At 43.8% G+C, this 27828-nt stretch overlaps 1 protein-coding gene across 2 annotated transcripts in view; it reads left to right on the forward strand.

Moving 5' to 3' along the window:
• Positions 1-27828, forward strand: part of LOC128693387 (uncharacterized) — a 338832-nt gene that overhangs the window by 158828 nt on the left and 152176 nt on the right. For both annotated transcript variants that reach the window (XM_070097375.1, XM_070097376.1), the window contains one exon: positions 19338-19528. In XM_070097375.1, coding sequence (XP_069953476.1) covers positions 19338-19528 — 191 coding nt within the window. The remainder of the gene's footprint in view (positions 1-19337; positions 19529-27828) is intronic.

Raw genomic sequence — 27828 nt, forward strand, 5'->3', positions numbered from 1 at the left:
CATATATTGTCATAAAATCATCTCGTGTCCATACATGCGAGCAGAGACACAGGTGTATTTAAAAGTATATCTTAGAATACTCTGCTTCTAAAATCTGTCATAGGTGAATATTCGCAAGGGGAAGGTGGGTAGGTATATATACGGAAGGGCAAGGTTGGTAGGTTATATACGGAAGGGCAAGTTCGTAGGTATGTATATATAGGCAAGGGCAAGAGTGGAAGATAGTACTGTCGTCTGTAAGAAAGTATATCAGATATATACGAACGAGGAAGGAAATCGGTACGCAAGGGCAAGACAGGAGACGTAGATAGAAAATGGCATAAATAATAGATAAATATTGTAAATAATCACTAGAAAAATAAGAGTGGACAGGAATAAAAAGAAGTTAATTCAGATATAAGGGAAAAACACGTGAGAAGACCCCCACTAAAATTTATTTAAAAAAATAAATCCAAAACACAATATAAACAATTCTAGATACAAATGCTAAAGAGACAAACAAATCCAGAGACTCGAAGACAAATATGGACATGGAAAATAACGAGAGAGAGAGAGAGAGAGAGAGAGAGAGAGAGAGAGAGAGAGAGAGAGAGAGAGAGAGAGAGAGAGAGAGAGAGAGAGAGAGAGAGAGAGAGAGAGAGAGAGAGAGAGAGAGAGAGAGAGAGAGAGACTCATTAAAGAAATTTAAAAAAAAAACAAGCAAGATAAAATAGTAGAGGAATAAGCACACAAAAATCCTTGAAGCAAAAGCAAACACCCCTTCAAACACCTCTCAAGCAGAGAGTAAAACTCAGCAGAAAAACGTAATCACCGAAGAGACAAACATACTGAGGGTCCACCAGACGGAATACATAAATACAGACTCTCTCTCTCTCTCTCTCCCTCTCTCTCTCTCTCTCTCTCTCTCTCTCTCTCTCTCAGCATGTTTCTCCTGTTGTTAGGTAAGACACATATGCAACAGTTAGACAACTTTATTCCGAAACGTTTCGCCTACACAGTAGGCTTCTTCAGTCGAATACAGAAAGTAGGCAGGAACAGTAGAGATGTGAAGACGATGTAATCGTCTTCACATCTCTACTGTTCCTGCCTACTTTCTGTATTCGACTGAAGAAGCCTACTGTGTAGGCGAAACGTTTCGGAATAAAGTTGTCTAACTGTTGCATATGTGTCTTACCTAACAACCTGTCGGTATTGTATACCATTTTGATGTTCATGTTTCTCCTCATGGAGAGAGGGAGCGAGAGAGAGAGGGAGCGAGAGAGAGAGGGAGCGAGAGAGAGAGGGAGCGAGAGAGAGAGGGAGCGAGAGAGAGAGGGGGCGAGAGAGAGAGGTATCTTCTCACCAACGCATCTGTCTCCATCCTACCTCCTTGACATTTCTTAAGATGTTTCGTGTTCGTGTGTAACGTCAGCAGTTCTATTGGTGGGGAAGACAGCCCAGAGTGGAGGTGCTCGTGATTTATATATACCTTGCCTTGTGAAAACCACACCTGTAGGTGAACAAGACACTTGTCCAACACTTGGGTGTCTTCACTGCCCACTTGAACACCTGTCAAGAGTGCGGGAATGCACTCTTTCTATGAAAGCTAACTGAACACCCGTCAAGGTCATGGGAATAAAGACTATCTATCAAGGCCAAGACACTGAACAAGACACTGAGTGACTGAACACCTATCAAGGCCAAGGAAATGAAGACCACTTATCAAGGCTAAGGGACTGAACACCTTCTATCATGTCTAAAGGGGCTGAAAACTTTCTATCAAGGCTAGAGACTTTATGTCTCATGGGTTATCATGAGGTATAAAGTTAGTTCTGAGACATAAAGTTAGTTCTGTATAAAGTTATTTCTGTATTCGATTGAAAAAAGTGCTGCTCAGGCGAGGCGTTTCAGTAATAAAGAAACCCAACTTCTGCATGTCTCTTATTCCTCAATATTCAAGTATTTTTCACTGCCTCAAGGGTTATATTAAGAGTCACTTTGGTCACATTTTGTGTCAAGCCATTTTGTGTTAGCAGTGTTTTTAGTCTCTTTAAATGTGTGCCTTGATGCCTGTGAAGTGTTCTTGATTTAGCTACCTCTTCCTTAATTCGATGAGCCTTGATCACCTTCCATTCCCCAGGCGCTGACCCTCGGTACGACCTCAAGGTCGTCCAGGTAGCTCAAATCTCGGTATCGTTTACACTCTCCCACATACCCTCGTTAATCACCCCGCTCATCCCTCTCGCATACCTCTCCATCACGTTAAATTTATGGTGCCATAGATCATTCCAATTAATTGTTCCCCCCTATTCTCAGTACCTGTCCCACCCACTTCCTGCCTTACTATTTCTACCTTTCCCTACTTTCCTCCCCTACCTCAATCCCATCTCTGCCTTACCCAACCTTTCCCAATCCCTGACCTCCCTTGCCTCTTCCTATCCTCCTCCCTGACTCATTAATTAAGGCTTCCCTCACCCCGACCCTCTATCCGTGTTTCACCATGATTGCTAGTCGAAGTTACTTTATTATTCACTTGTTTGTGATTGCAGAGGTCGAGTCTTAGCTCTTGGCTCCGCCTCTCAATTTGCCGTTCGCCAGATTCACTCCATCTTGGCCTCGGGGGGCCCCTATCGTACCTGTTCTTAAAACTATGTACAGAGCGTCTTATCGTCTTTCTTGTGCCTGTATGTAATCTTGACAGCTGCCACCACACGCTGTACGTGACCTTGACAGCTGCCACCACACACTGTACGTGACCTTGACAGCTGCCACCACACACTGTACGTGACCTTGACAGCTGCCACCACACACTGTACGTGACCTTGACAGCTGCCCCACACACTGTACGTGACCTTGACAGCTGCCCCCACACACTGTACGTGACCTTGACAGCTGCCCCCACACACTGTACGTGACCTTGACAGCTGCCCCCACACACTGTACGTGACCTTGACAGCTGCCCCCACACACTGTACGTGACCTTGACAGCTGCCCCCACACACTGTACGTGACCTTGACAGCTGCCACCACACACTGTACGTGACCTTGACAGCTGCCACCACACACTGTACGTCTTGTGATACAAGACAACACATCGTTCTAGAGGTCAACAAAGTAAAACTATTCCACCCTTTATTACGCTCTTTATTATAACGATGTTTTGCCAGATGGGAGCAAAGAGAAGTGGAGTGAAACGTCACAATAAAATCTTGAAAAAAGCCTTGCTACCAGAGTAGCTTTTCCCCACGCAACTACGAAAGGAGGTTCGAGCCTCCCATAATAATAATAATAATAATAATAATAATAATAATAATAATAATAATAATAATAATAATAATAATAATAATAATAATAATAGTAATAATAATAATAATAATAATAATAATAATAATAATAATAATAATAATAATAATAATAATAATAGTAATAATAATAATAATAATAATAATAATAATAATAATAATAATAATAATAATAATAATAATAATAATAATAATAATAATAATAATAATAACAGAGGTTTCGAAGTATTCTTCTTCGTAAAATTTACCATCATCTTTTTAAATATAGTCGAGATTGGTGTAAGAGAAAAAGTGAGAGAGAGAGAGTTGGTAAGGACATGGGATAGTGGAGAGCGTTGGAAGGAAGAGAGGAGAGAAAGTAAGGGAAGGGAGTGTAGAGGGAGAGGGGGAAGTGTAATTGGAGGGAGAAGAAGATGGGAAAAAAGAAAGGGAAAGGGGAAAGGGAATAAATAAAGGAAAGGGAAGAGGGGGTAAGACGTCACACCAGTGAGAGAAACATTGTTGTCCAGACTGATGACTTAACCCTTTGTTCCCTGGCCAGAGATTTTCCTCTCAAAGACTATTTTCTCTCCTTTATTCCTCCTTCTCCTCCTCTTCTTCCTTCTTTTCTTCCTCCTCTTCTTCCTCCTCTTCTTCCTTCTCCTCCTCCTCCTCCTCCTCCTAATCCTTCTCTTCCTACTATTTTCTTCCTTATTTTGTGATTCCTGTCATATATCTTTTATTACTTATCTACATTAAATTAATGATATTGCTGTAAAATATTTTAGGATACTGAGACTCAGCTCCTGGCCCCTGGCCCTTTATCTTGACACACAGGGTTTTTGGCGTGGCAGCCCCTGCTTTATACCTATTCTTGAAGCTAAGTATGAAGTGTGTTCCTTACTGTTCTTTCTCATATGCTTGTTCTATCTCCGCTACCACCTCTGCCACCACCTGTGCCATCACCTGTGCCACCACCTCTGTCATCACCTGTGCCACCACCTCTGCCACCACCTCTGCCACCACCTCTGCCACCACTTCTGGCACCACCTCTACCACCATCTCTGCCACCACCTCTGCCACCACCTCTACCACCACCTCTGCCACCACCTCTGCCACCACCTTTGCCACCACCTCTGCCACCACCTCTGCCACCACCTCTACCACTACCTCTGCCACCACCTCTGCCACCACCTCTTCCACTACCTTGCCACTACCCTCTGCCACCACCTCTGCCACCACCTCTGCAATCACCTCTACCACGACCTCTGCCACCACCTCTGCCACCACCTCTGCCACCACCTCTGCCACCACCTCTGCCACCACCTCTGCCACCACCTCTGCCACCACCTCTGCCACCACCTCTGCCACCACCTCTGCCACTACCTTTGCCACCACCTCTGCCACCACCTCTGCCACCACCTCTGCCACCACCTCTGCCACCACCTCTGCCACCACCTCTGCCACTACCTTTGCCACCACCTCTGTCACCACCTCTGCCATCACTTCTGCCACCACCTCTGCCACCACCTCTGCCACCACCTCTGCCACCACCTCTACCACTACCTTTGCCACCACCTCTGCCACCATCTCTGCCACCATCTCTGCCACCACCTCTGCCACCACTTCTACCACCACCTCTGCCACCACCTCTGCCACCACCTCTGCCACCACTTCTGCCACAACCTCTGCCACCACCTCTACCACTACCTTTGCCACCACCTCTGCCACCATCTCTGCCACCACCTCTGCCACCACCTCTGCCACCACTTCTACCACCACCTCTGCCACCACCTCTTCCACCACCTCTGCTACCACCTCTGCCTCCACTTCTGCCACCACCTCTGCCACCACCTCTACCACCACCTCTGCCACCACCTCTGCCACCACCTCTGCCACCACCTCTGCCACCACCTCTACCACTACCTTTGCCACCACCTCTGCCACCACCTCTGCCATCACTTCTGCCACCACCTCTGCCACCACCTCTGCCACCACCTCTGCCACCACCTCTGCCACCACCTCTACCACTACCTTTGCCACCACCTCTGCCACCATCTCTGCCACCACCTCTGCCACCACCTCTGCCACCACTTCTACCACCACCCCTGCCACCACCTCTGTCACTACCTCTGCTACCACCTCTGCCTCCACTTCTGCCACCACCTCTGCCACCACCTCTGCCACCACCTCTGCCACCACCTCTGCCACTACCTTTGCCACCACCTCTGCCACCACCTCTGCCACCACCTCTGCCACCACTTCCACCACCACCTCTGCCACCACCTCTGCCACCACCTCTGCTACCACCTCTGCCTCCACTTCTGCCACCACCTCTGCCACCACCTCTGCCACCACCTCTGCCACCACCTCTGCCACCACCTCTGCCACCACCTCTGCCACCACTTCTGTCACCACCTCTACCACCACCTCTGCCAACACCTCTGCCACCACCTCTGCCACCACCTCTGCCACCACCTCTACCACTACCTTTGCCACCACCTCTGCCACCAACTCTTTCGCCACCTCTGCCACCACCTCTGCCACCACTTCTACCACCACCTCTGCCACCACCTCTGCCACCACCTCTGCCACCACCTCTGCCACCACCTCTACCACTACCTCTGCCACCACCTCTGCCACCACCTCTACCACTACCTCTGCCACCACCTCTGCCACCACCTCTGCCACCACCTCTGCCACCACCTCTACCACTACCTCTGCCACCACCTCTGCCACCACCTCTACCACTACCTCTGCCACCAACTCTGCCACCACCTCTGCCACCACCTCTGCCCTCACCTCTGCCACCACCTCTGCCAGCACCTCTGCCATCACAAGGCGAAATACTCTGCATACCTTCCTTTATACACGTATCTCAGTCTGTTATCAACTCAGCTTCACTGTTCCTCTTTTATCTAACGAGATCTGTAGTAAAACTGCAGAGTGTTAAAGAGCAAAAATGCACAATACCGTAACTGAAACAATACACAAATAACCCGTGACCTGCGACGTCTGGTCGTCGCGACATGTACGGAGCAATATGACCGCGTAGGTAATTTAGCAGCCACAGCCTTTATAAATATACATGAGACAATAAAATCTGGTATAAAAACAACAAAAATTAAAAGGCCCGAACAGAAGCACTCAACACAAATACTATAAAATCAGTTTAAAAGAGTCTGGTCACGGACCGGGCCGCGGGGGGCGTTGACTTCCGGATCAACCTCGCAGAATGTTGGTGAGACGAGACGTTAGGTTCCTGAATCTGTGTTGGTCTTCTCTGTTATAACCTTCCCTCTCTGGAAAACTTCACTTATTTTTTTCAGTAACCAGGTTGTGATGGGTATGTGAGTCTGCGGACCACCAGTAGCAACAGCCTGGTTGACCAGGCAAGCACCAGACAAGCCTGGCCTGTGGCCGGGCTCCGGGAGTAGAACTCTCAGAACTCTTCAGAAATATTTCTTAATGACACCAGTCAGTAATTCAGCACCTCTTCTCTGGTTACGTATATACACAGGAAGACAAAAAAGAATTAGCCCCAGTTTTTATATTTTATTCAAAGTAGCTTGTAAATCTTCGGTGACTTTTAGTTCCCGTTGGAGATTTTCGCTTGGAGGTCCTTCTGAGTCTCTGCTCAGTCTTCCAGTCTCCCTAGAGGCATTTGCTCAGGTCCCACTGCTTTTGTTACGTCAACCTCTTTTTGACAAGCTTCTCCAGTGCTTACTCCATTGTGTGTCTTGTATCTGTGTCTCTCTGTTGTTGTTCTGCTGCTCCCGGTCTCCAGTATACTGCTTGTACTCTGCTCTTTACTTCATCTCTCACGTCCCTGTCACTTCTCACCTACTTTTTACCCTCTTTGGTCATTCAGAACGTCGTTTCCATTGGTAATTTTCCTTCGTATATGGGATACCTCAAGGAATACCTCGAGGTATCCCTCGAGGTATCCCTCAGCCTATCCCTGTGAGTATCCCTTAGTACACCTCTCAAAGTATCACACAAGGGAGACAAAAAAAATATTATTATATATATTTACATCAAGCACTAAACCCAGGTGGGTACTTAAGTGCAAGGATTAGTAAAAGGCTCGATCCTCCGTCCTCTTCCAGGCTTCCAGGGGTCTCAGAAAACAGTTTTACAACGAATTAGGCAGCGCAGAAACGACACGTGGATGGAATGGGAGATGAGGACGGGTTGTAATTGCCTCACACTGGTCGTTCACTCGGTTCACTTCGTGGTCGTTCAGTAGGTTTACTTCCTGGTCGTTCAGTAGGTTCACTCCCTGGTCGTTCAGTAAGTTCACTTCCTGGTCGTTCAGTAGGTTTAATTCCTGGACGTTCAAAAGCTTCACTTCCTGGTCATTCAATATGTTCAGTAACGACCTAGCCAACGCGACTATGGCTGCCAGTAGGGACATAGAAATTCATTTTGACAACAGTAATGGCGGTGGAAATGGTTCATACAACCCCAGCGGCAGTGAGGTCAATGTTTTAATTTCGAAAGATTGTGAAAATTATACATTTGGGAGAGAGAGAGAGAGAGAGAGAGAGAGAGAGAGAGAGAGAGAGAGAGAGAGAGAGAGAGAGAGAGAGAGAGAGAGAGAGAGAGAGAGAGAGAGAGAGAGAGAGAGAGAGAGAGAGAGAGAGACAGGCCTTTGAGCAAATTTGTGATTGTTTTAGTTACCGGTGTGGTGAGAGGTATGGTGATTATGTTAGTGGTTAGAGGTGTGGTGGTTGTGGTGGCTCTGTTAGTGGTTAGAGGTGTGGTGGCTCTCTCAGCGGTTAGATGCATCGTTGCTACATTAGTAATTAGAGCTGGGGTAGTTACGATGAAGAGTAGAGGTCGGGTATTTACATTAGTAATTTAAAGAGTGGTGGCTACGTAAGTGGTTAGAAGTATGATAATTTTCATAGTTATGAGTTGATGTTCCAGGTGTTATCTCCCCCATGATGAGGTTCTAGCTAGACTAAGCTTCCTGGCTGATGCCCTGATCAATGAGGCTGTTGAACCAGTGGTGGAAGCTGTTGGCCGGACTGTTCATCTCCCAGAGATAAAAGTGGTTCAGAGAAGGAGAGGCAATTGGAGGGAGGAGAGAGTGAAGGAGGAAGGTAAGGAAGGAGGGAGAAAGGCTATAAAAGGGAGAAAACGAGTGATAGATTATATGAAGGAGAGAGGGAAGGAGAGACTATGGGACTGAGAAGAAAAACTGAGAGACAGAGGGAGAGAGAGAGAGAGGGCACGTCAATACGAGTCGAGAAGGCTCGATCCTCCGACCTCTAACTGGCCTCTGATCAATGAGGCTGTTGATGTTCTTGGAGGGAGATGAGAGTGGGGGGAGGAAAAAGAAAGGTGAGAGGGAGGGAGAGAGGGAAGAGGAGAAGGAAGTATAATCCAATGACCGTCAGGCAAATTCACCAAATGCTAGAATGTTTTATCGTTCAGTTAAGCCGGGCACGGAGGGAGTCATTTTCACCCTTATACCCGGTGGCATAGAGACGAATGTCTGGGTGTTTACAACATGTGTTTGTCTGAGTGTTTTTTTTACGAGAGTGGTGGTAGTGTATGTTGTATCTGAGTGGTGGTAGTGTATGTTGTATATGAGTGGTGGTAGTGTATGTTGTATATGAGTGGTGGTAGTGTATGTGTAGGTGGTGTGTAGTGTATGTGAGTGGTGGTAGTGTATGTTGTATATGAGTGGTGGTAGTGTATGTTGTATGTGAGTGGTGGTAGTGTATGTTGTATGTGAGTGGTGGTAGTGTATGTTGTATGTGAGTGGTGGTAGTGTATGTTGTATATGAGTGGTGGTAGTGTATGTTGTATGTGAGTGGTGGTAGTGTATGTTGTATGTGAGTGGTGGTAGTGTATGTTGTATGTGAGTGGTGGTAGTGTATGTTGTATGTGAGTGGTGGTAGTGTATGTTGTATATGAGTGGTGGTAGTGTATGTTGTATATGAGTGGTGGTAGTGTATGTTGTATGTGAGTGGTGGTAGTGTATGTTGTATGTGAGTGGTGGTAGTGTATGTTGTATATGAGTGGTGGTAGTGTATGTTGTATATGAGTGGTGGTAGTGTATGTTGTATATGAGTGGTGGTAGTGTATGTTGTATATGAGTGGTGGTAGTGTATGTTGTATGTGAGTGGTGGTAGTGTATGTTGTATATGAGTGGTGGTAGTGTATGTTGTATGTGAGTGGTGGTAGTGTATGTGTATATGAGTGGTGGTAGTGTATGTTGTATATGAGTGGTGGTAGTGTATGTTGTATGTGAGTGGTGGTAGTCGTATGTTGTATGTGAGTGGTGGTAGTGTATGTTGTATGTGAGTGAGGTGGTGGTATGGTTGTATGTGAGTGGTGGTAGTGTAGTTGTATGTGTGTGAGGTAGTGTATGTTGTATGTGAGTGGTGGTAGTGTATGTTTATATGAGTGGTGGTAGTGTATGTTGTATGTGAGTGGTGGTAGTGTATGTTGTATGTGAGTGGTGGTAGTGTATGTTGTATGTGAGTGGTGGTAGTGTATGTTGTATGTGACTGGTGGTAGTGTATGTTGTATGTGAGTGGTGGTAGTATGTTGTAGAGTGGTAGTGTATGTTGTATATGAGTGGTGGTAGTGTATGTTGTGTGACTGGTGGTAGTGTATGTTGTATGTGAGTGGTGGTAGTGTATGTTGTATGTGAGTGGTGGTAGTGTATGTTGTATATGAGTGGTGGTAGTGTATGTTGTATATGAGTGGTGGTAGTGTATGTTGTATATGAGTGGTGGTAGTGTATGTTGTATATGAGTGGTGGTAGTGTATGTTGTGTGACTGGTGGTAGTGTATGTTGTATGTGAGTGGTGGTAGTGTATGTTGTATGTGAGTGGTGGTAGTGTATGTTGTATATGAGTGGTGGTAGTGTATGTTGTATATGAGTGGTGGTAGTGTATGTTGTGTGACTGGTGGTAGTGTATGTTGTGTGACTGGTGGTAGTGTATGTTGTGTGACTGGTGGTAGTGTATGTTGTGTGACTGGTGGTAGTGTATGTTGTGTGACTGGTGGTAGTGTATGTTGTGTGACTGGTGGTAGTGTATGTTGTGTGACTGGTGGTAGTGCATGTTGTGTGACTGGTGGTAGTGTATGTTGTGTGACTGGTGGTAGTGTATGTTGTGTGACTGGTGGTAGTGTATGTTGTGTGACTGGTGGTAGTGTATGTTGTGTGATTGGTGGTAGTGTATGTTGTGTGACTGGTGGTAGTGTATGTTGTGTGACTGGTGGTAGTGTATGTTGTGTGACTGGTGGTAGTGTATGTTGTGTGATTGGTGGTAGTGTATGTTGTGTGACTGGTGGTAGTGTATGTTGTGTGACTGGTGGTAGTGTATGTTGTGTGACTGGTGGTAGTGTATGTTGTGTGACTGGTGGTAGTGTATGTTGTGTGACTGGTGGTAGTGTATGTTGTGTGACTGGTGGTAGTGTATGTTGTGTGACTGGTGGTAGTGTATGTTGTGTGACTGGTGGAAGTGTATGTTGTGTGACTGGTGGTAGTGTATGTTGTGTGACTGGTGGTAGTGTATGTTGTGTGACTGGTGGTAGTGTATGTTGTGTGACTGGTGGTAGTGTATGTTGTGTGACTGGTGGTAGTGTATGTTGTGTGACTGGTGGTAGTGTATGTTGTGTGACTGGTGGAAGTGTATGTTGTGTGACTGGTGGTAGTGTATGTTGTGTGATTGGTGGTAGTGTATGTTGTGTGATTGGTGGTAGTGTATGTTGTGTGACTGGTGGTAGTGTATGTTGTGTGACTGGTGGCAGTGTATGTTGTGTGACTGGTGGTAGTGTATGTTGTGTGATTGGTGGTAGTGTATGTTGTGTGACTGGTGGTAGTGCATGTTGTGTGACTGGTGGTAGTGTATGTTGTGTGACTGGTGGTAGTGTATGTTGTGTGACTGGTGGTAGTGTATGTTGTGTGACTGGTGGTAGTGTATGTTGTGTGACTGGTGGTAGTGTATGTTGTGTGACTGGTGGTAGTGTATGTTGTGTGATTGGTGGTAGTGTATGTTGTGTGACTGGTGGTAGTGTATGTTGTGTGACTGGTGGCAGTGTATGTTGTGTGACTGGTGGTAGTGTATGTTGTGTGACTGGTGGTAGTGTATGTTGTGTGACTGATGGTAGTGTATGTTGTGTGACTGGTGGTAGTGTATGTTGTGTGACTGGTGGTAGTGTATGTTGTGTGACTGGTGGTAGTGTATGTTGTGTGACTGGTGGTAGTGTATGTTGTGTGACTGGTGGTAGTGTATGTTGTGTGATTGGTGGTAGTGTATGTTGTGTGACTGGTGGCAGTGTATGTTGTGTGACTGGTGGTAGTGTATGTTGTGTGACTGGTGGTAGTGTATGTTGTGTGACTGGTGGTAGTGTATGTTGTGTGATTGGTGGTAGTGTATGTTGTGTGACTGGTGGTAGGGTATGTTGTGTGACTGGTGGTAGTGTATGTTGTGTGACTGGTGGTAGTGTATGTTGTGTGACTGGTGGTAGTGTATGTTGTGTGACTGGTGGTAGTGTATGTTGTGTGACTGGTGGTAGTGTATGTTGTGTGACTGGTGGTAGTGTATGTTGTGTGACTGGTGGTAGTGTATGTTGTGTGACTGGTGGTAGTGTATGTTGTGTGATTGGTGGTAGTGTATGTTGTGTGACTGGTGGTAGTGTATGTTGTGTGACTGGTGGCAGTGTATGTTGTGTGACTGGTGGTAGTGTATGTTGTGTGACTGGTGGTAGTGTATGTTGTGTGACTGGTGGTAGTGTATGTTGTGTGACTGGTGGTAGTGTATGTTGTGTGACTGGTGGTAGTGTATGTTGTGTGATTGGTGGTAGTGTATGTTGTGTGACTGGTGGTAGGGTATGTTGTGTGACTGGTGGTAGTGTATGTTGTGTGACTGGTGGTAGTGTATGTTGTGTGACTGGTGGTAGTGTATGTTGTGTGACTGGTGGAAGTGTATGTTGTGTGACTGGTGGCAGTGTATGTTGTGTGATTGGTGGTAGTGTATGTTGTGTGACTGGTGGTAGTGTATGTTGTGTGACTGGTGGTAGTGTATGTTGTGTGACTGGTGGTAGTGTATGTTGTGTGACTGGTGGTAGTGTATGTTGTGTGACTGGTGGTAGTGTATGTTGTGTGACTGGTGGAAGTGTATGTTGTGTGACTGGTGGCAGTGTATGTTGTGTGATTGGTGGTAGTGTATGTTGTGTGACTGGTGGTAGTGTATGTTGTGTGACTGGTGGTAGTGTATGTTGTGTGATTGGTGGTAGTGTATGTTGTGTGACTGGTGGCAGTGTATGTTGTGTGACTGGTGGTAGTGTATGTTGTGTGACTGGTGGTAGTGTATGTTGTGTGATTGGTGGTAGTGTATGTTGTGTGACTGGTGGTAGGGTATGTTGTGTGACTGGTGGTAGTGTATGTTGTGTGACTGGTGGTAGTGTATGTTGTGTGACTGGTGGTAGTGTATGTTGTGTGACTGGTGGTAGTGTATGTTGTGTGACTGGTGGTAGTGTATGTTGTGTGACTGGTGGCAGTGTATGTTGTGTGACTGGTGGTAGTGTATGTTGTGTGACTGGTGGTAGTGTATGTTGTGTGACTGGTGGTAGTGTATGTTGTGTGACTGGTGGTAGTGTATGTTGTGTGACTGGTGGTAGTGTATGTTGTGTGACTGGTGGTAGTGTATGTTGTGTGACTGGTGGTAGTGTATGTTGTGTGACTGGTGGAAGTGTATGTTGTGTGACTGGTGGCAGTGTATGTTGTGTGATTGGTGGTAGTGTATGTTGTGTGACTGGTGGTAGTGTATGTTGTGTGACTGGTGGTAGTGTATGTTGTGTGACTGGTGGTAGTGTATGTTGTGTGACTGGTGGTAGTGTATGTTGTGTGACTGGTGGTAGTGTATGTTGTGTGACTGGTGGAAGTGTATGTTGTGTGACTGGTGGCAGTGTATGTTGTGTGATTGGTGGTAGTGTATGTTGTGTGACTGGTGGTAGTGTATGTTGTGTGACTGGTGGTAGTGTATGTTGTGTGATTGGTGGTAGTGTATGTTGTGTGACTGGTGGTAGTGTATGTTGTGTGACTGGTGGAAGTGTATGTTGTGTGACTGGTGGTAGTGTATGTTGTGTGACTGGTGGTAGTGTATGTTGTGTGACTGGTGGTAGTGTATGTTGTGTGACTGGTGGTAGTGTATGTTGTGTGACTGGTGGTAGTGTATGTTGTGTGACTGGTGGTAGTGTATGTTGTGTGACTGGTGGTAGTGTATGTTGTGTGACTGGTGGAAGTGTATGTTGTGTGACTGGTGGCAGTGTATGTTGTGTGATTGGTGGTAGTGTATGTTGTGTGACTGGTGGTAGTGTATGTTGTGTGACTGGTGGTAGTGTATGTTGTGTGATTGGTGGTAGTGTATGTTGTGTGACTGGTGGTAGTGTATGTTGTGTATGAGTGGTTGTAGTGTATGTTGTGTATAAGTGGTTGTAGTGTATGTTGTGTATGAGTGGTGGTAGTGTATGTTGTGTATGAGTGGTGGTAGTGTATGTTGTGTATGAGACGTGGTAGTGTATGTCGTGTGTGAGTGGTGGTAGTGTATGCTGTGTATGATTGGTGGTAGTGTATGTTGTGTATGAGTGGTGGTAGTGTATGTTGTGTGTGAGTGGTGGTAGTGTATGTTGTGTATGAGTGGTGGTAGTGTATGTTGTGTATGAGTGGTTGTAGTGTATGTTGTGTATAAGTGGTTGTAGTGTATGTTGTGTATGAGTGGTGGTAGTGTATGTTGTGTATGAGTGGTGGTAGTGTATGTTGTGTATGAGACGTGGTAGTGTATGTCGTGTGTGAGTGGTGGTAGTGTATGCTGTGTATGATTGGTGGTAGTTTATGTTGTGTATGAGTGGTGGTAGTGTATGTTGTGTATGAGTGGTGGTAGTGTATGTCGTGTGTGAGTGGTGGTAGTGTATGTTGTGTATGATTGGTGTTAGTGTATGTTGTGTATGAGTGGTGGTAGTGTATGTTGTGTATGATTGGTGATAGTGTATGTTGTGTATGAGTGGTTGTAGTGTATGTTGTGTGTGAGTGGTATTGGTGTATGCTAGTTGAGTGATGGTAGTGAATGTTGTGTATGAGTGGTGATAGTGTATGTTGTGTATGAGTGGTGGTAGTGTATGTTGTGTATGAGTGGTGGTGGCGTATGTCGTGTGTGAGTGGTATTGGTGCATGCTAGTTGAGTGATTGTAGAGTATGTTGTGTATGAGTGGTGATAGTGTATGTTGTGTATGAGTGGTGGTAGTGTATGTTGTGTATGAGTGGTGGTAGTGTATGTTGTGTATGAGTGGTGGTAGTGTATGTTGTATATAAGTGATGGTAGTATATAACTATCCCCCACACTGGATGGGATGTATATTTAGATCTCTAGCAAACGGAACAAAATGTGTTCGAAAGCAAAACGGAATCTAGTCTCGGCAAAGGAAAACGTTCAGTACCGCAAGGCACGATACTAGCAGTTGTAGTAATTCTTGCCCTCATAGCAGACAGATAGAAACATTAGACACCTATGTATCATCCTTTGCGACTAAACCAAAACAAGTATGAAAGTCGCCAAAAAAAAATGTTGAAAAATTATTGAGAGACATCAACTAAATTTTACAAAGGGCAAAAGAAAATAATATTATATTCAATGATGACAAATTCAGTTGTTTTAATAAGAAAAGAATGGAGAGCCCAGAGAGAATACAGAACTTAAAAAACAGGTAAAAGATTTTAGAACAGTATTAAGAGTATTAAGAGATGAATTGTCACTCTAAGAACATAAACATGTACAGCAATGTCAGAAAAATGACATGATATACTATACCATTGACTGTATAATTCACATCACTTGTGTTCTTACGTCTACCATAATGTTGTGTGCTCACAGAGCCGCTCAAGGCAGGAGACATATCAGACCTGGAAAACATACGGAGATCGTTGCCTGCCCTCAGACAGTCAATTAGACATTTAAACTCTTAGGAACGCCTCAGAGTACTTGAAATATACTAACTCTTCTGAACGAAGAAGAGGTTCCGATAATATAAACCTGGAAGATATTGAAGAACAATACTAATATAATATGATGAGAGGTATGGGAGGAAGTGTACGTTTAATCCAGTGTAAAGCAAAGGGCGTCATGGACATAGTAAGAGAACGCTGTGTCAGTATCCTGATATCAGTTGTATAATACAGATATGTTGATTAATAAGATACATGCAGCACGTGTGTCTTAGTACATCAACATCCGTGGCCCAAGACTCTTCAACCTGCTGCCAGCAAATATCAGATACTGCCGGAACAAGAGAAGAGTTTTCCAGTGGGAAACTGGAGGGTTACTTCTCCGAAGTGCCAAATCAACCAGACAGTGATGTCTATGTGGACCAGCTGACCGCTAACAGCGACAACCTTTTCGACTAAGCAACCAGGAAGCATAGCGAAAGACCGGGCTGAAAGGGTAAAAAAAAAAACTCGAAACAGTCACAGGTAGTGCAAGATGTGATAGTATGCTATGTGAATGGTAGTTTTATGAGTGGTAACAGTAAAACTGGCTATCGTGGGAAGTGGCGTTACTCAGTTTTGCACCAAAAAAACTTGACTGAAGACGAGGACCTTGCAAGAGACTAAAAAACCATGAGGTGTGAATGTCAAGTCGGCACTGGATGGCTTTCAAATGGGATTCGAACCCGTGTCAGAACGCCCTCTCATCAAATACCACTTTCAGGATGATCTCACGGTGTCTCGAGGCTGAAGGCGCTGGCAGTCGGGCAAATAGTGTGAACATTGGAGAAAGAAAGGTGGTGGAGAAAATATAATAGCGTAAACAATGGGTGAAGGTGATGGGAAAAGCATTTGAGAAATGTTTTGGGTCGAGGAATAGAATAAGAAATGTTTTGAATGGGTTTTTGTTTTTTTAGTGCTTTGCTGAGCGGGGTGAGGGGAAGGTGAGGCGGGTGGCATTTCTGAGAGGTGTTGAGGGAGGAGATTTCCGAAAGGTGCTGGAGAAGGAGGGTTTCCGAAAGGTGCTGGAGGAGGAGAGTTTCCGAAAGGTGCTGGAGGAGAAGGGTTTCCGAAAGGCGCTGGAGGAGGAGAGTTTCCGAAAGGTGCTGGAGGAGAAGGGTTTCCGAAAGGCGCTGGAGGAGAAGGGTTTCCGAGAGGTGCTGGGGAGGAGGATTTCCGAAAGGTGCTGGGGAAGGAGGGTTTCCGAAAGGTGCTGGAGGAGGAGAGTTTCCGAAAGGTGCTGGAGGAGAAGGGTTTCCGAAAGGCGCTGGAGGAGAAGGGTTTCCGAGAGGTGCTGGGGAGGAGGATTTCCGAAAGGTGCTGGGGAAGGAGGGTTTCCGAAAGGTGCTGGAGGAGGAGAGTTTCCGAAAGGTGCTGGAGGAGAAGGGTTTCCGAAAGGCGCTGGAGGAGAAGGGTTTCCGAGAGGTGCTGGGGAGGAGGATTTCCGAAAGGTGCTGGGGAAGGAGGGTTTCCGACAGGTGCTGGGGAGGAGGGTTTCTGAGAGGTACTGGGAGAAAAGGGTTTCTGAGAGGTACTGGGGAGAAGGGTTTCCGAGAGGTGCTGGGGGAGAAGGGTTTCCGACAGGTTCTGGGGAGGAGGGTTTCTGAGAGGTACTGGGGGAAAAGGGTTTCTGAGAGGTACTGGGGAGAAGGGTTTCCGAGAGGTGCTGGGGTGAAGGAAGAAGAGTATTTGAAAGGTGCTGAGAAAGAGAGAAAGCAGAGCATGTGAGAGATGCTGAGAGAGAAGACAGTGCATGTGAGAGATGCTGATAACAAGATGAATGAAAGCTTCTGAGAGATGCTGAGGACAGAAATGTGGTTTGGACTGACCATCGTCCGAACCAGTGGTGCTGAGAGCAGCACCAGCATCCTGCTGATCAACGGTGCTGTTGTTGCATGCACAAAGCAAACTGAACGATACAGGTCTGCATTACAATGCCCAACTTCGGCTGTCAACATTCACCCGAAAAAAATTAATGCATACCTTACATCTTTGGTTACAAATGCCACAGAGGTAAAGAAGACACAAGGAACCTACGCACTAACACCCCGAGGAGTTTTTCGTTAGGTGTAGGATTTAGGTGTAGGATTTAGGTGTAGGATTTAGGTGTAGGATTTAGGTGTAGGATTTAGGTGTAGGATTTAGGTGTAGGATTTAGGTGTAGGATTTAGGTGTAGGATTTCGGCGTCGAGCTTTAAGCGGAGGATTCAAGCATAATAGGATTCAGATGTAGGATTGGGACATAGGATTCAGGTAGAGGATTGGGACGTAGGATGAAGTAAGATAGAACAGTAACAAAGGAGAGTGTAAGTCTTCAAAGGTCTTTTTTTTTGTTTGTTTTATTACCTATTTGTTGCTCTCCTTTCCTCCTCCTCCTCTTCCTATTCTTTTTCTTCCTCTTCTTTATTTTCTTCCTCCGTCCCTTCCCTTCCCTCCTCACGCTCATTCTCCTCCCTCCCTCTTCCCATTCTTCCTCCTGTCCTTCCTCCTCCTCTTCCTTTCTTCCCTTCTCTGCCTTACCTTCCCTATCTTTCTCCTTCCTCTTTTTCCCCTTTTTTCGTCCTTTTTTCCCTCTTCTTCCTCCTCCCAGCATCCCTTTTCTTCGTCCTCCCAGCATCCCTCTTCTTCCTCCTCCCAGCATCCATCTTCTTCCTCATCCCAGCATCCCTCTTCTTCCTCCTCCCAGCATCCCTCTTCTTCCTCCTCCCAGCATCCCTCTTCTTCCTCCTCCCAGCATCCCTCTTCTTCCTCCTCCCAGCATCCCTCTTCTTCCTCCTCCCAGCATCCCTCTTCTTCCTCCTCCCAGCTTCCCTCTTCTCCTCCCAGCATCTCTCTTCTTCCTCCTCCCAGCTTCCCTCTTCTCCTCCCAGCTTCCCTCTTCTCCTTCCAACTTTTCTTTTCTTCCTCCTCTTCTTCCTTCTCTTTTTCATTCTTCCTCTTCCTCCCAACTCTAACTCCTCCTCCCCTTCCAGTTCAACAGAGGCAGTGAAGGTTCGATACTCCTTCCTCTAACCATAGCAGGTCTTTGACCACCCCAGCTGCAGTGTTATTATTATTATTATTATTATTATTATTATTATTATTATTATTATTATTATTATTATTATTATTATTATTATTATCAAAACCAAGCGTTAAACCCATAAGGGTCATATAATGCTGCGCTGCAGTGTTATGTAAGCGTAAGGAGACTTGATCATAGGTCCTGTCCAAGCTGAGCTCAGAGAGAGCTGAGCAGAGCTTGGAGATGAGCTGAGGTGTGGTACAAGGGCTATTAACCCCACAGATGCAGGAAAAAAAAGCTTTAGTGGCAACGTCTCGCTCTATGTAGAGCCTTACTGACCAAAGCTTCATTACCAGTTAAGAGCTTTTGTACCACTGATTTAGAATCTGTCTTACGCTTACTGGACAGAGGATCGAGCCTTCTCCCATCCTTGAGTTGATTATGCCCCCGCGGGTTTGGCGCTTCACGTGAATATGATAATAAAGCTCTATATTGAGCGAAATATTGCCATAATAAAAACTCTCTCCACCTGTGCTTTCACTGTGTAAAAGTGACTATGTATATATATATATATATATATATATATATATATATATATATATATATATATATATATATATATATATATATATATATATATATATATATATATATATATATATGTATATATATATATATATATATATATATATATATATATATATATATTTTGTACAGGAACTTAGAATATACCTATATTATATATATATATATATATTTTATATTTGTTTATATATATATATATATATATATATATATATATATATATATATATCGGCACGACATATATATATATATATATATATATATATATATATATATATATATATATATATATATATATATATATATCATGCTCCAGTAGTGATTGCCCCGTTGTGGGCCAGGATTGGTGGCTGCTCGAACCTCCGTTCACGCAGGTCACCCGAGATTTAAGACTACTGTCTCGGTCTCAACTAATGTTTGTGTTTGTCTCTCTCTCCCCCGGGGGGGAGAGTGCTGCTGGTGCTCCTACCCCCCGCTGCAGGTCCAAGTGTGGAAGAGACGGTGCTGGGTGGTGGTCCGTGGAGACAGGTCTCCGGAAGACAGCGTAGCTCGCACCACCCAGCTCAGCCTCAGCGTCGAGATCTACACCAGACACGAGGGTTCCAACCATCCAACTGAGGGTACTATTCTTCATCTCGATCTGGTCCACAGGATACGCAGAGCGAAGTCCAAGTAAGTTCGAAGATTACTCTTACTACTCTGTACTCTTTTTGAATCATACAAAGCCTGTAAAATGAGATTTTATCAGCAAGTTCGAGGATTATGTTACTCTTATTGTGTACCCTTTTTGGAACATACAGAGCCTATGAAATGAGATCCAGTCAGATAGTAAGATCGACGAGAAAGCAGGTGGAGTATCGGGTGCTTAAAAAATGTGTCTATGAGAAAGGCAGATTACAGAAGACTTGGAAGTCCACACTGAGGCTGTCTTGTTGACTCAAAACCTACATATTGCTATGTTGAGAATGGTATAAAATACCTATAAATTGCTGAGTAAGACGCATGTTCGACACTCGGATATCTTTATTGTTCAAACATAGGCTTCTTCAGCCTCTCTGACTGACGCCAACTGTGTAGGCGATACGTCTCAACAATAAACGACGACAAAAATCTAGGAATTATAGTTTGTTGGACTATGTATTGGTAGATAAAAGACTGATGGGAAGACTTCAAGATGTGCATGTTTATAGAAGGACCACAGATATATCAGACTCCTGGGGCAATGGGTATTATTCTGAATGATAGAATACTGGTCTTATTACTCCATTTGCAGTTAATTACAATGGAAGATAATTGCGAGGTTATGTTTTAATGACAGAATAACGCCTGTATTGCCATGTTTACAGTACACAATGAGTAATTATGTATCATGAGTATTGTATATCGGGAAAATGGATGGCGAGAATATTGACACAGTGAGATGAAGAGTGACTGGAGAGGAAAGAGATGTACTGAACAAGGAATATCTCTGTGTCTGTGTACACAGACATGATTGTTAAAGAATCTAATGCCAGAGTATTAAGACGAGACTTAGTCTTACGAAAAAATGAATTATATATAAAGTGTGATTTACCGCTCTAAAAGCAGTACGTTTGCATTATTATTATTATTATTATTATTATTATTATTATTATTATTATTATTATTATTATTATTATTATTATTATTATTATTATTATTATTATTATTATATTTTATAATTATTACTATTTTTTACAGCGGAAGTCATATAAATTTGACATAAATTAGTGGAGGAGTTTGGAAGTATACAAGTGTGGAGAAAGTAGAAAGTGGGCGCTGGAAAATAGCAAAGAAACGCAAGTATCTGGACGTGTGTGGAATGAAAAATGAAAGGCGTGATGGGAGGGAGAGAGAGAGAGAGAGAGCGTGGGAGGAGGTGGAAAGACGTCATACCAGGTGAGGAAGGACGCAGGCGTGAGTGTCGCTACATTCCACGACACGAGAGTGATGAATTAAGCAAAGTTTTTTAATTATGCCCATTCAACCTGAAGATCTTTTGAGGAAACAGCCGGAGACACGAGAGTGGTCGAGGCACACATGGGGAAGATGAGAGGGAGGGAGAGACAGACGGGAGGATGGTGGAAATGAGGGAGAGAGGAAGTGAGAGAATAAAGGAGAGAAATGGAGGGCGAGAGGTAAGAAGATTTAGAGAAAGAGTGAAGAGGAAGAAAAAGGTGAAAAGAAAATGAGGGAAGGGAAGGGAAAGGAATGAACGAGGTCGTGGAAGAGAGAGAGAAACAGAAAGAGGAGGAAGGACAGAGAAAAAGTGAGAGAATGAATAAGAGAAATGGAGGGTGAGAAGCAGGGAGAGTGTGAGAAAAACTGAAGGAGGAAAGAAGAAAATGAAGGAGAGAGAAGAGAAAGGAAAGCAGGAACAAGGTCGGGGAAAACGTAGCACTGTACAGATTTCTCGCTTGACCCACTAGATTATTGTTACCTAAGCTGAGCAGTGACTATCTGGATTATCAGCCTGCAGCCGGCCTTCCCTTCTTGTACATCCGAAGATCAAGCAACAGCTTGGTTGATCAGGAACTGTCTGCTAGAACTTGTCTGATTTTCTCTTGAATACAAAGATCTGCTAGCAGTTTCTCTTAAATTTAAAGCGAGAGTATTGTGAAGCCTTGAACCCCTTACGCTTGTTCAGTTATTAACGATATTTGATGTACCTTACCACTCTCCTAAGGCGATAGTTCAGTGTGCAGATTGGGAACCAGGGTCTTCAGAATTATAAAGATTTTCTCACTGGAATGCAATTTGAGTGTTTTTTTAGAGATTACCACAGACACAGACATCAACACAGACGGACTATAAACATCACCGTAGACACAGACAACTCATACACATGGATGTTAACACAGAAGTAGATACTGACATATACAACAACAGACACAGGCAACAACACAAGCACCTACACAAGCACAGACACCAACACAGACAAAAATACCAATGCAAAGACAAACACTAACACAAGTACCAACGCTACAGATACAAACACCAACACAGAAACACTAACACAAGCACAAACACCAACACAGAAACACTAACACAAGCACAAACACCAACACAGAAACACTAACACAAGCACAAACACCAACACAGAAACACTAACACAAGCACAAACACCAACAAAGAAACACTAACACAAGCACAAACACCAACACAGAAACACTAAAACAAGCACAAACACTAACACAGAAACACTAACACAAGCACAAACACCAACACAGAAACACTAACACATGCACAAACAACAACACAGAAACACTAACACAAGCACAAACACCAACACAGAAACACTAACACAAGCACAAACACCAACACAGAAACACTAACACAAGCACAAACATCAACACAGAAACACTAACACAAGCACAAACACCAACACAGAAACACTAACACAAGCACAAACACCAACAAAGAAACACTAACACAAGCACAAACACCAACACAGAAACACTAAAACAAGCACAAACACTAACACAGAAACACTAACACAAGCACAAACACCAACACAGAAACACTAACACAAGCACAAACACCAACACAGAAACACTAACACAAGCACAAACACCAACACAGAAACACTAACACAAGCACAAACATCAACACAGAAACACTAACACAAGCACAAACACCAACACAGAAACACTAACACAAGCACAAACACCAACACAGAAACACTAACACAAGCACAAACACCAACACAGAAACACTAACACAAGCACAAACACCAACACAGAAACACTAACACAAGCACAAACACCAACACAGAAACACTAACACAAGCACAAACACCAACACAGAAACACTAACACAAGCACAAACACCAACACAGAAACACTAACACAAGCACAAACACCAACACAGAAACACTAACACAAGCACAAACACCAACACAGAAACACTAACACAAGCACCAACACAGAAACACTAACACAAGCGCAAACACCAACACAGAAACACTAACACAAGCACAAACACCAACACAGAAACACTAACACAAGCACAAACACCAACACGGAAACACTAACACAAGCACAAACACCAACAAAGAAACACTAACACAAGCACAAACACCAACACAGAAACACTAACACAAGCACAAATATCAACACAGAAACACTAACACAAGCACAAACACCAACACAGAAACACTAACACAAGCGCAAACACCAACACAGAAACACTAACACAAGCACAAACACCAACACGGAAACACTAACACAAGCACAAACACCAACACGGAAACACTAACACAAGCACTAACACAGCACACACAAAGAAACACTAACACAAGCACAAACACCAACACAGAAACACTAAAACAAGCACAAACACTAACACAGAAACACTAACACAAGCACAAACACCAACACAGAAACACTAACACAAGCACAAACACCAACACAGAAACACTAACACAAGCACAAACACCAACACAGAAACACTAACACAAGCACAAACAGCACAAACACAACAGAAACACTAACACAAGCACAAACACCAACACAAACACACAAGAAACACTAAACAAGCACAAACACCAACACAGAAACACTAACACAAGCACAAACACCAACACAGAAACACTAACACAAGCACAAACACCAACACAGAAACACTAACACAAGCACAAACACCAACACAGAAACACTAACACAAGCACAAACACCAACACAGAAACACTAACACAAGCACAAACACCACACAGAAACGCTAACACAAGCACAAACACCAACACAGAAACACTAACACAAGCACAAACACCAACACAGAAACACTAACACAAGCACAAACACCAACACAGAAACACTAACACAAGCACAAACACCAACACGGAAACACTAACACAAGCACAAACACCAACACAGAAACACTAACACAAGCACAAACACCAACACAGAAACACTAACACAAGCACAAACACCAACACAGAAACACTAACACAAGCACAAACACCAACACAGAAACACTAACACAAGCACAAACACCAACACAGAAACACTAACACAAGCACCAAACACACAACACAGAAACACTAACACAAGCACACAAACACCAACACAGAAACACTAACACAAGCACAAACACCAACACAGAAACACTAACACAAGCACAAACACCAACACAGAAACACTAACACAAGCACGAACACCAACACAGAAACACTAACACAAGCACTAACACAAGCACAAACACCAACACAGAAACACTAACACAAGCACAAACACCAACACGGAAACACTAACACAAGCACAAACACCAACACAGAAACACTAACACAAGCACAAACACCAACACAGAAACACTAACACAAGCACAAACACCAACACAGAAACACTAACACAAGCACAAACACCAACACAGAAACACTAACACAAGCACAAACACCAACACAGAAACACTAACACAAGCACAAACACCAACACGGAAACACTAACACAAGCACAAACACCAACACAGAAACACTAACACAAGCACAAACACCAACACAGAAACACTAACACAAGCACAAACACCAACACAGAAACACTAGCACAAGCACAAACACCAACACAGAAACACTAACACAAGCACAAACACCAACACAGAAACACTAACACAAGCACAAACACCAACACAGAAACACTAACACAAGCACAAACACCAACACAGAAACACTAACACAAGCACAAACACCAACACAGAAACACTAACACAAGCACAAACACCAACACGGAAACACTAACACAAGCACAAACACCAACACAGAAACACTAACACAAGCACAAACACCAACACGGAAACACTAACACAAGCACAAACACCAACACAGAAACACTAACACAAGCACAAACACCAACACGGAAACACTAACACAGACACCAACACTAGCATACATCACAGTAACAGCAGTTACATCAGAGGACCTAAACCTCGCACTATTAACTCTCATCCTCGTCCCCCTCGTCTCTCTCTCTCTCTCTCTCTCTCTCTCTCTCTCTCTCTCTCTCTCTCTCTCTCTCTCTCTCTCTCTCTCTCTCTCTCTCAGTAAAAACTATTTTCTTAATAATCTTTCCTCGTCAATCTGCTTATGCCTGACAAAAGGTCTGAAACCTTTTTACAGCAGGCTATAAAGGCCGACCTTTTTTTATTATTTTGATGTGCCTAAAGGCTATCGAATGCAACATAAATCATTGCAATTGAATTGTGCATCAACAATTAAGAATATTTTAACAATTAAGAATATTTTAACAATTAAGAATATTTTAACGTGAACCCCCGGTGTTTATATACATAGAAAGATATTCCTCTACGTGTATATACCCTGTTATGATTTGACTGAGTGACTGGTTAGGTTTAAAACCTATCGACTGGACGAAATTCATTAAGACTAAATTACGCCTCCAGTTAAGAATAATTACTAAAATATATATTATATTCTAAATGTATATGCAAAATACAGATGGCCTTTTTTGCGAGGAGAAAATGAGGAAAATTTCATTTTGGGTCGGGTCTCGAGTTTATTATAATCAGCATAGTGGAGCTTTTGGCCGTTTCTTCGAGTCTTTCAGCTGGCTTATCGGTGTTCCATGAAAGAAAATATACTCAGTAAAACTATAATTACTTCCCCTAACATTTCAAAATACCATACACGTCATTTATTTTTCGTTAAAATTCGTCAAATTGGCACTACAAAAACGTGAATTTAAATTCGAACGTTTCTCTGCGAACGATACACCAGAGGTGAAGGAATGAAGGCTGTCAGAACAAGCATTCATAATTTACTGAGGGAAATCTAATAATACCAGGCTTTTTAATTATTTCAGTCACCAAAATACCTATCTTCATCAGGGCGCAGAACAATATTACGAAAAATAATACTGGTAAATTGGCGCGTAATGTACATAGTGTAATAATTAAGACACATGTGCAGCAGTTAGGTGTCTTTGTTGTCGAAACGATTCGCCTACACAGTAGACTTCTTCAGTTAAATACAGAAGCAGCAGGTGTAGTAGTGAAATGAAGGTGATGTAATCAGTCCATCAACCTTGGAGAAATAATAATTGAGGGGGTCAGTCCCTCATCCTAGAGAAGAGTTCTACTCTATGGAGCTGAGGGACTGACAACATCAAATACAATTTCTCCAAGGTTGATGGACTGATTACTTCATATTCATTACACAATTACACCTTCTGCCTCTATATTTGACTGAAGAAGCCTACTGTGCAGGCGAATCGTTTCAACAATAAAGATACCTAACTTCTGCACATGTGTCTAAATCTTCAACTTGTCGGTATTTTATACCATTTTCAACACAGTGTAATAACAATGTCAACCTTCCTTTACGTAGGGCGCAGCAGAGTTAACCTCCGAAGTTGAACACAAGACGATCCCAAGTTATGGCAGCGAGAACCCCTTGCGGCAGTTTCATTACCAGAATTAGCAAATTAGCATCTACACGACTCATTCAACAATCCTGAACTTCTAAGATACACCAGCGTTGAAAGTTTGATCCCAGTCCAAAGTGTTGCTCCCAGGCGACTGCTCTGAAACTCTGACTACTACTGTTGGTATTTGCAAAGGGATCGGGCGACTAATTTGAAAATTTTCGTAGACTGAGAAATTATGCATTACAAGACTTGAAACCATTATGAAAACTGCATAAAACAAAAGAGAAAAGAAACTAGGAGAGGGAATATTAATTTATCTGCTTGCATGTCAATTTATTTATCGAAGTATAAAATGGAACGAACCATAAAAAACAGCCCAGAAGAGAGATAGAAAACGAGACACCGACGTGTGTTCCTCTGAATCACACAATTAACAAAGAAAATGGACAACAGACTGACACGAACGCATTTTCAAGGACGGGAATTTTGAGCCCGAGGAGTGAGATGAATGACTGTGTGTTATCTGGCGCGACAACGTGTGGGCCACTGATGTCATGCAGGCAGACAGCAGTGCTGGGGTGAATGGCGCTGCCGGCTGTTAGCTGGAGAGGGTTATAAATGAGAGGAACTGTCATGTAGTGGAGAGTGGGAGTTCAGGATACCCTTTTTTCCAGAATTCAGTATTTTGTATGATATCTGGCCACCGGGGTAAAGGTAGGAGAGGCAAAATGTGGAGATGCTTTAATTTTGGTTCTTGCCACTAATGATAAATAGTTATACGTACGTTAGTATGTGTGGTGTAAACACACACACACACACACACACACACACACACAGGAGCTATAAATTGCTTCGTGATGAGGTACGATAAGACTCTTGGAGCAAGGGTAAGTTACCTGGAGGTTACCTGGATGTTATTCCGGGGATCAACGCCCCCGCGGCCCGGTCCATGACCAGGCCTCCCGATGGATCAGGGCCTGATCAACTAGGCTGTTACTGCTGGCCGCACGCAGTCCGACGTAAGAGCCACAGCCCGGCTGATCCGGCACTGACTTTAGGTATCTGTCCAGCTCTCTCTTGAAGGCAGCCAGGGGTTTATTGGCAATTCCCCTAATGCTTGATGGGAGGCTGTTGAACAGTTTTGGGCCCCGGACACTTATGGTGTTTTCTCTTACTGTACCAATGGCTCCCCTACTTTTTATTGGCGGCATTTTGCATCGCCTGCCCAGTCTTTTACTTTCGTAGGGAGTGATTTCTGTGTGCAGATTTGGGACCATTCCTTCCAAGATTTTCCAAGTGTAGATTATGATATATCTCTCCCTCCTGCGTTCCAACGAGTACAAGTCAAGTGCTTCCAAGCGTTCCCAGTAGTTAAGGTGCTTGACAGAACTTATACGTGCAGTAAAGGATCTCTGTACACTCTCTAGATCTGCGATTTCACCTGCTTTGTATGGAGATGTTAATGTACAGCAGTATTCCAGCCTAGAGAGAACAAGTGATTTGAAAAGGATCATCATGGGCTTGGCATCTCTCGTTTTGAAAGTTCTCATTATCCATCCTATCATTTTCTTTGCACGT

Source organism: Cherax quadricarinatus, chromosome 57, assembly GCF_038502225.1.
Source record: "Cherax quadricarinatus isolate ZL_2023a chromosome 57, ASM3850222v1, whole genome shotgun sequence".
Classification (NCBI taxonomy): domain Eukaryota; kingdom Metazoa; phylum Arthropoda; class Malacostraca; order Decapoda; family Parastacidae; genus Cherax; species Cherax quadricarinatus.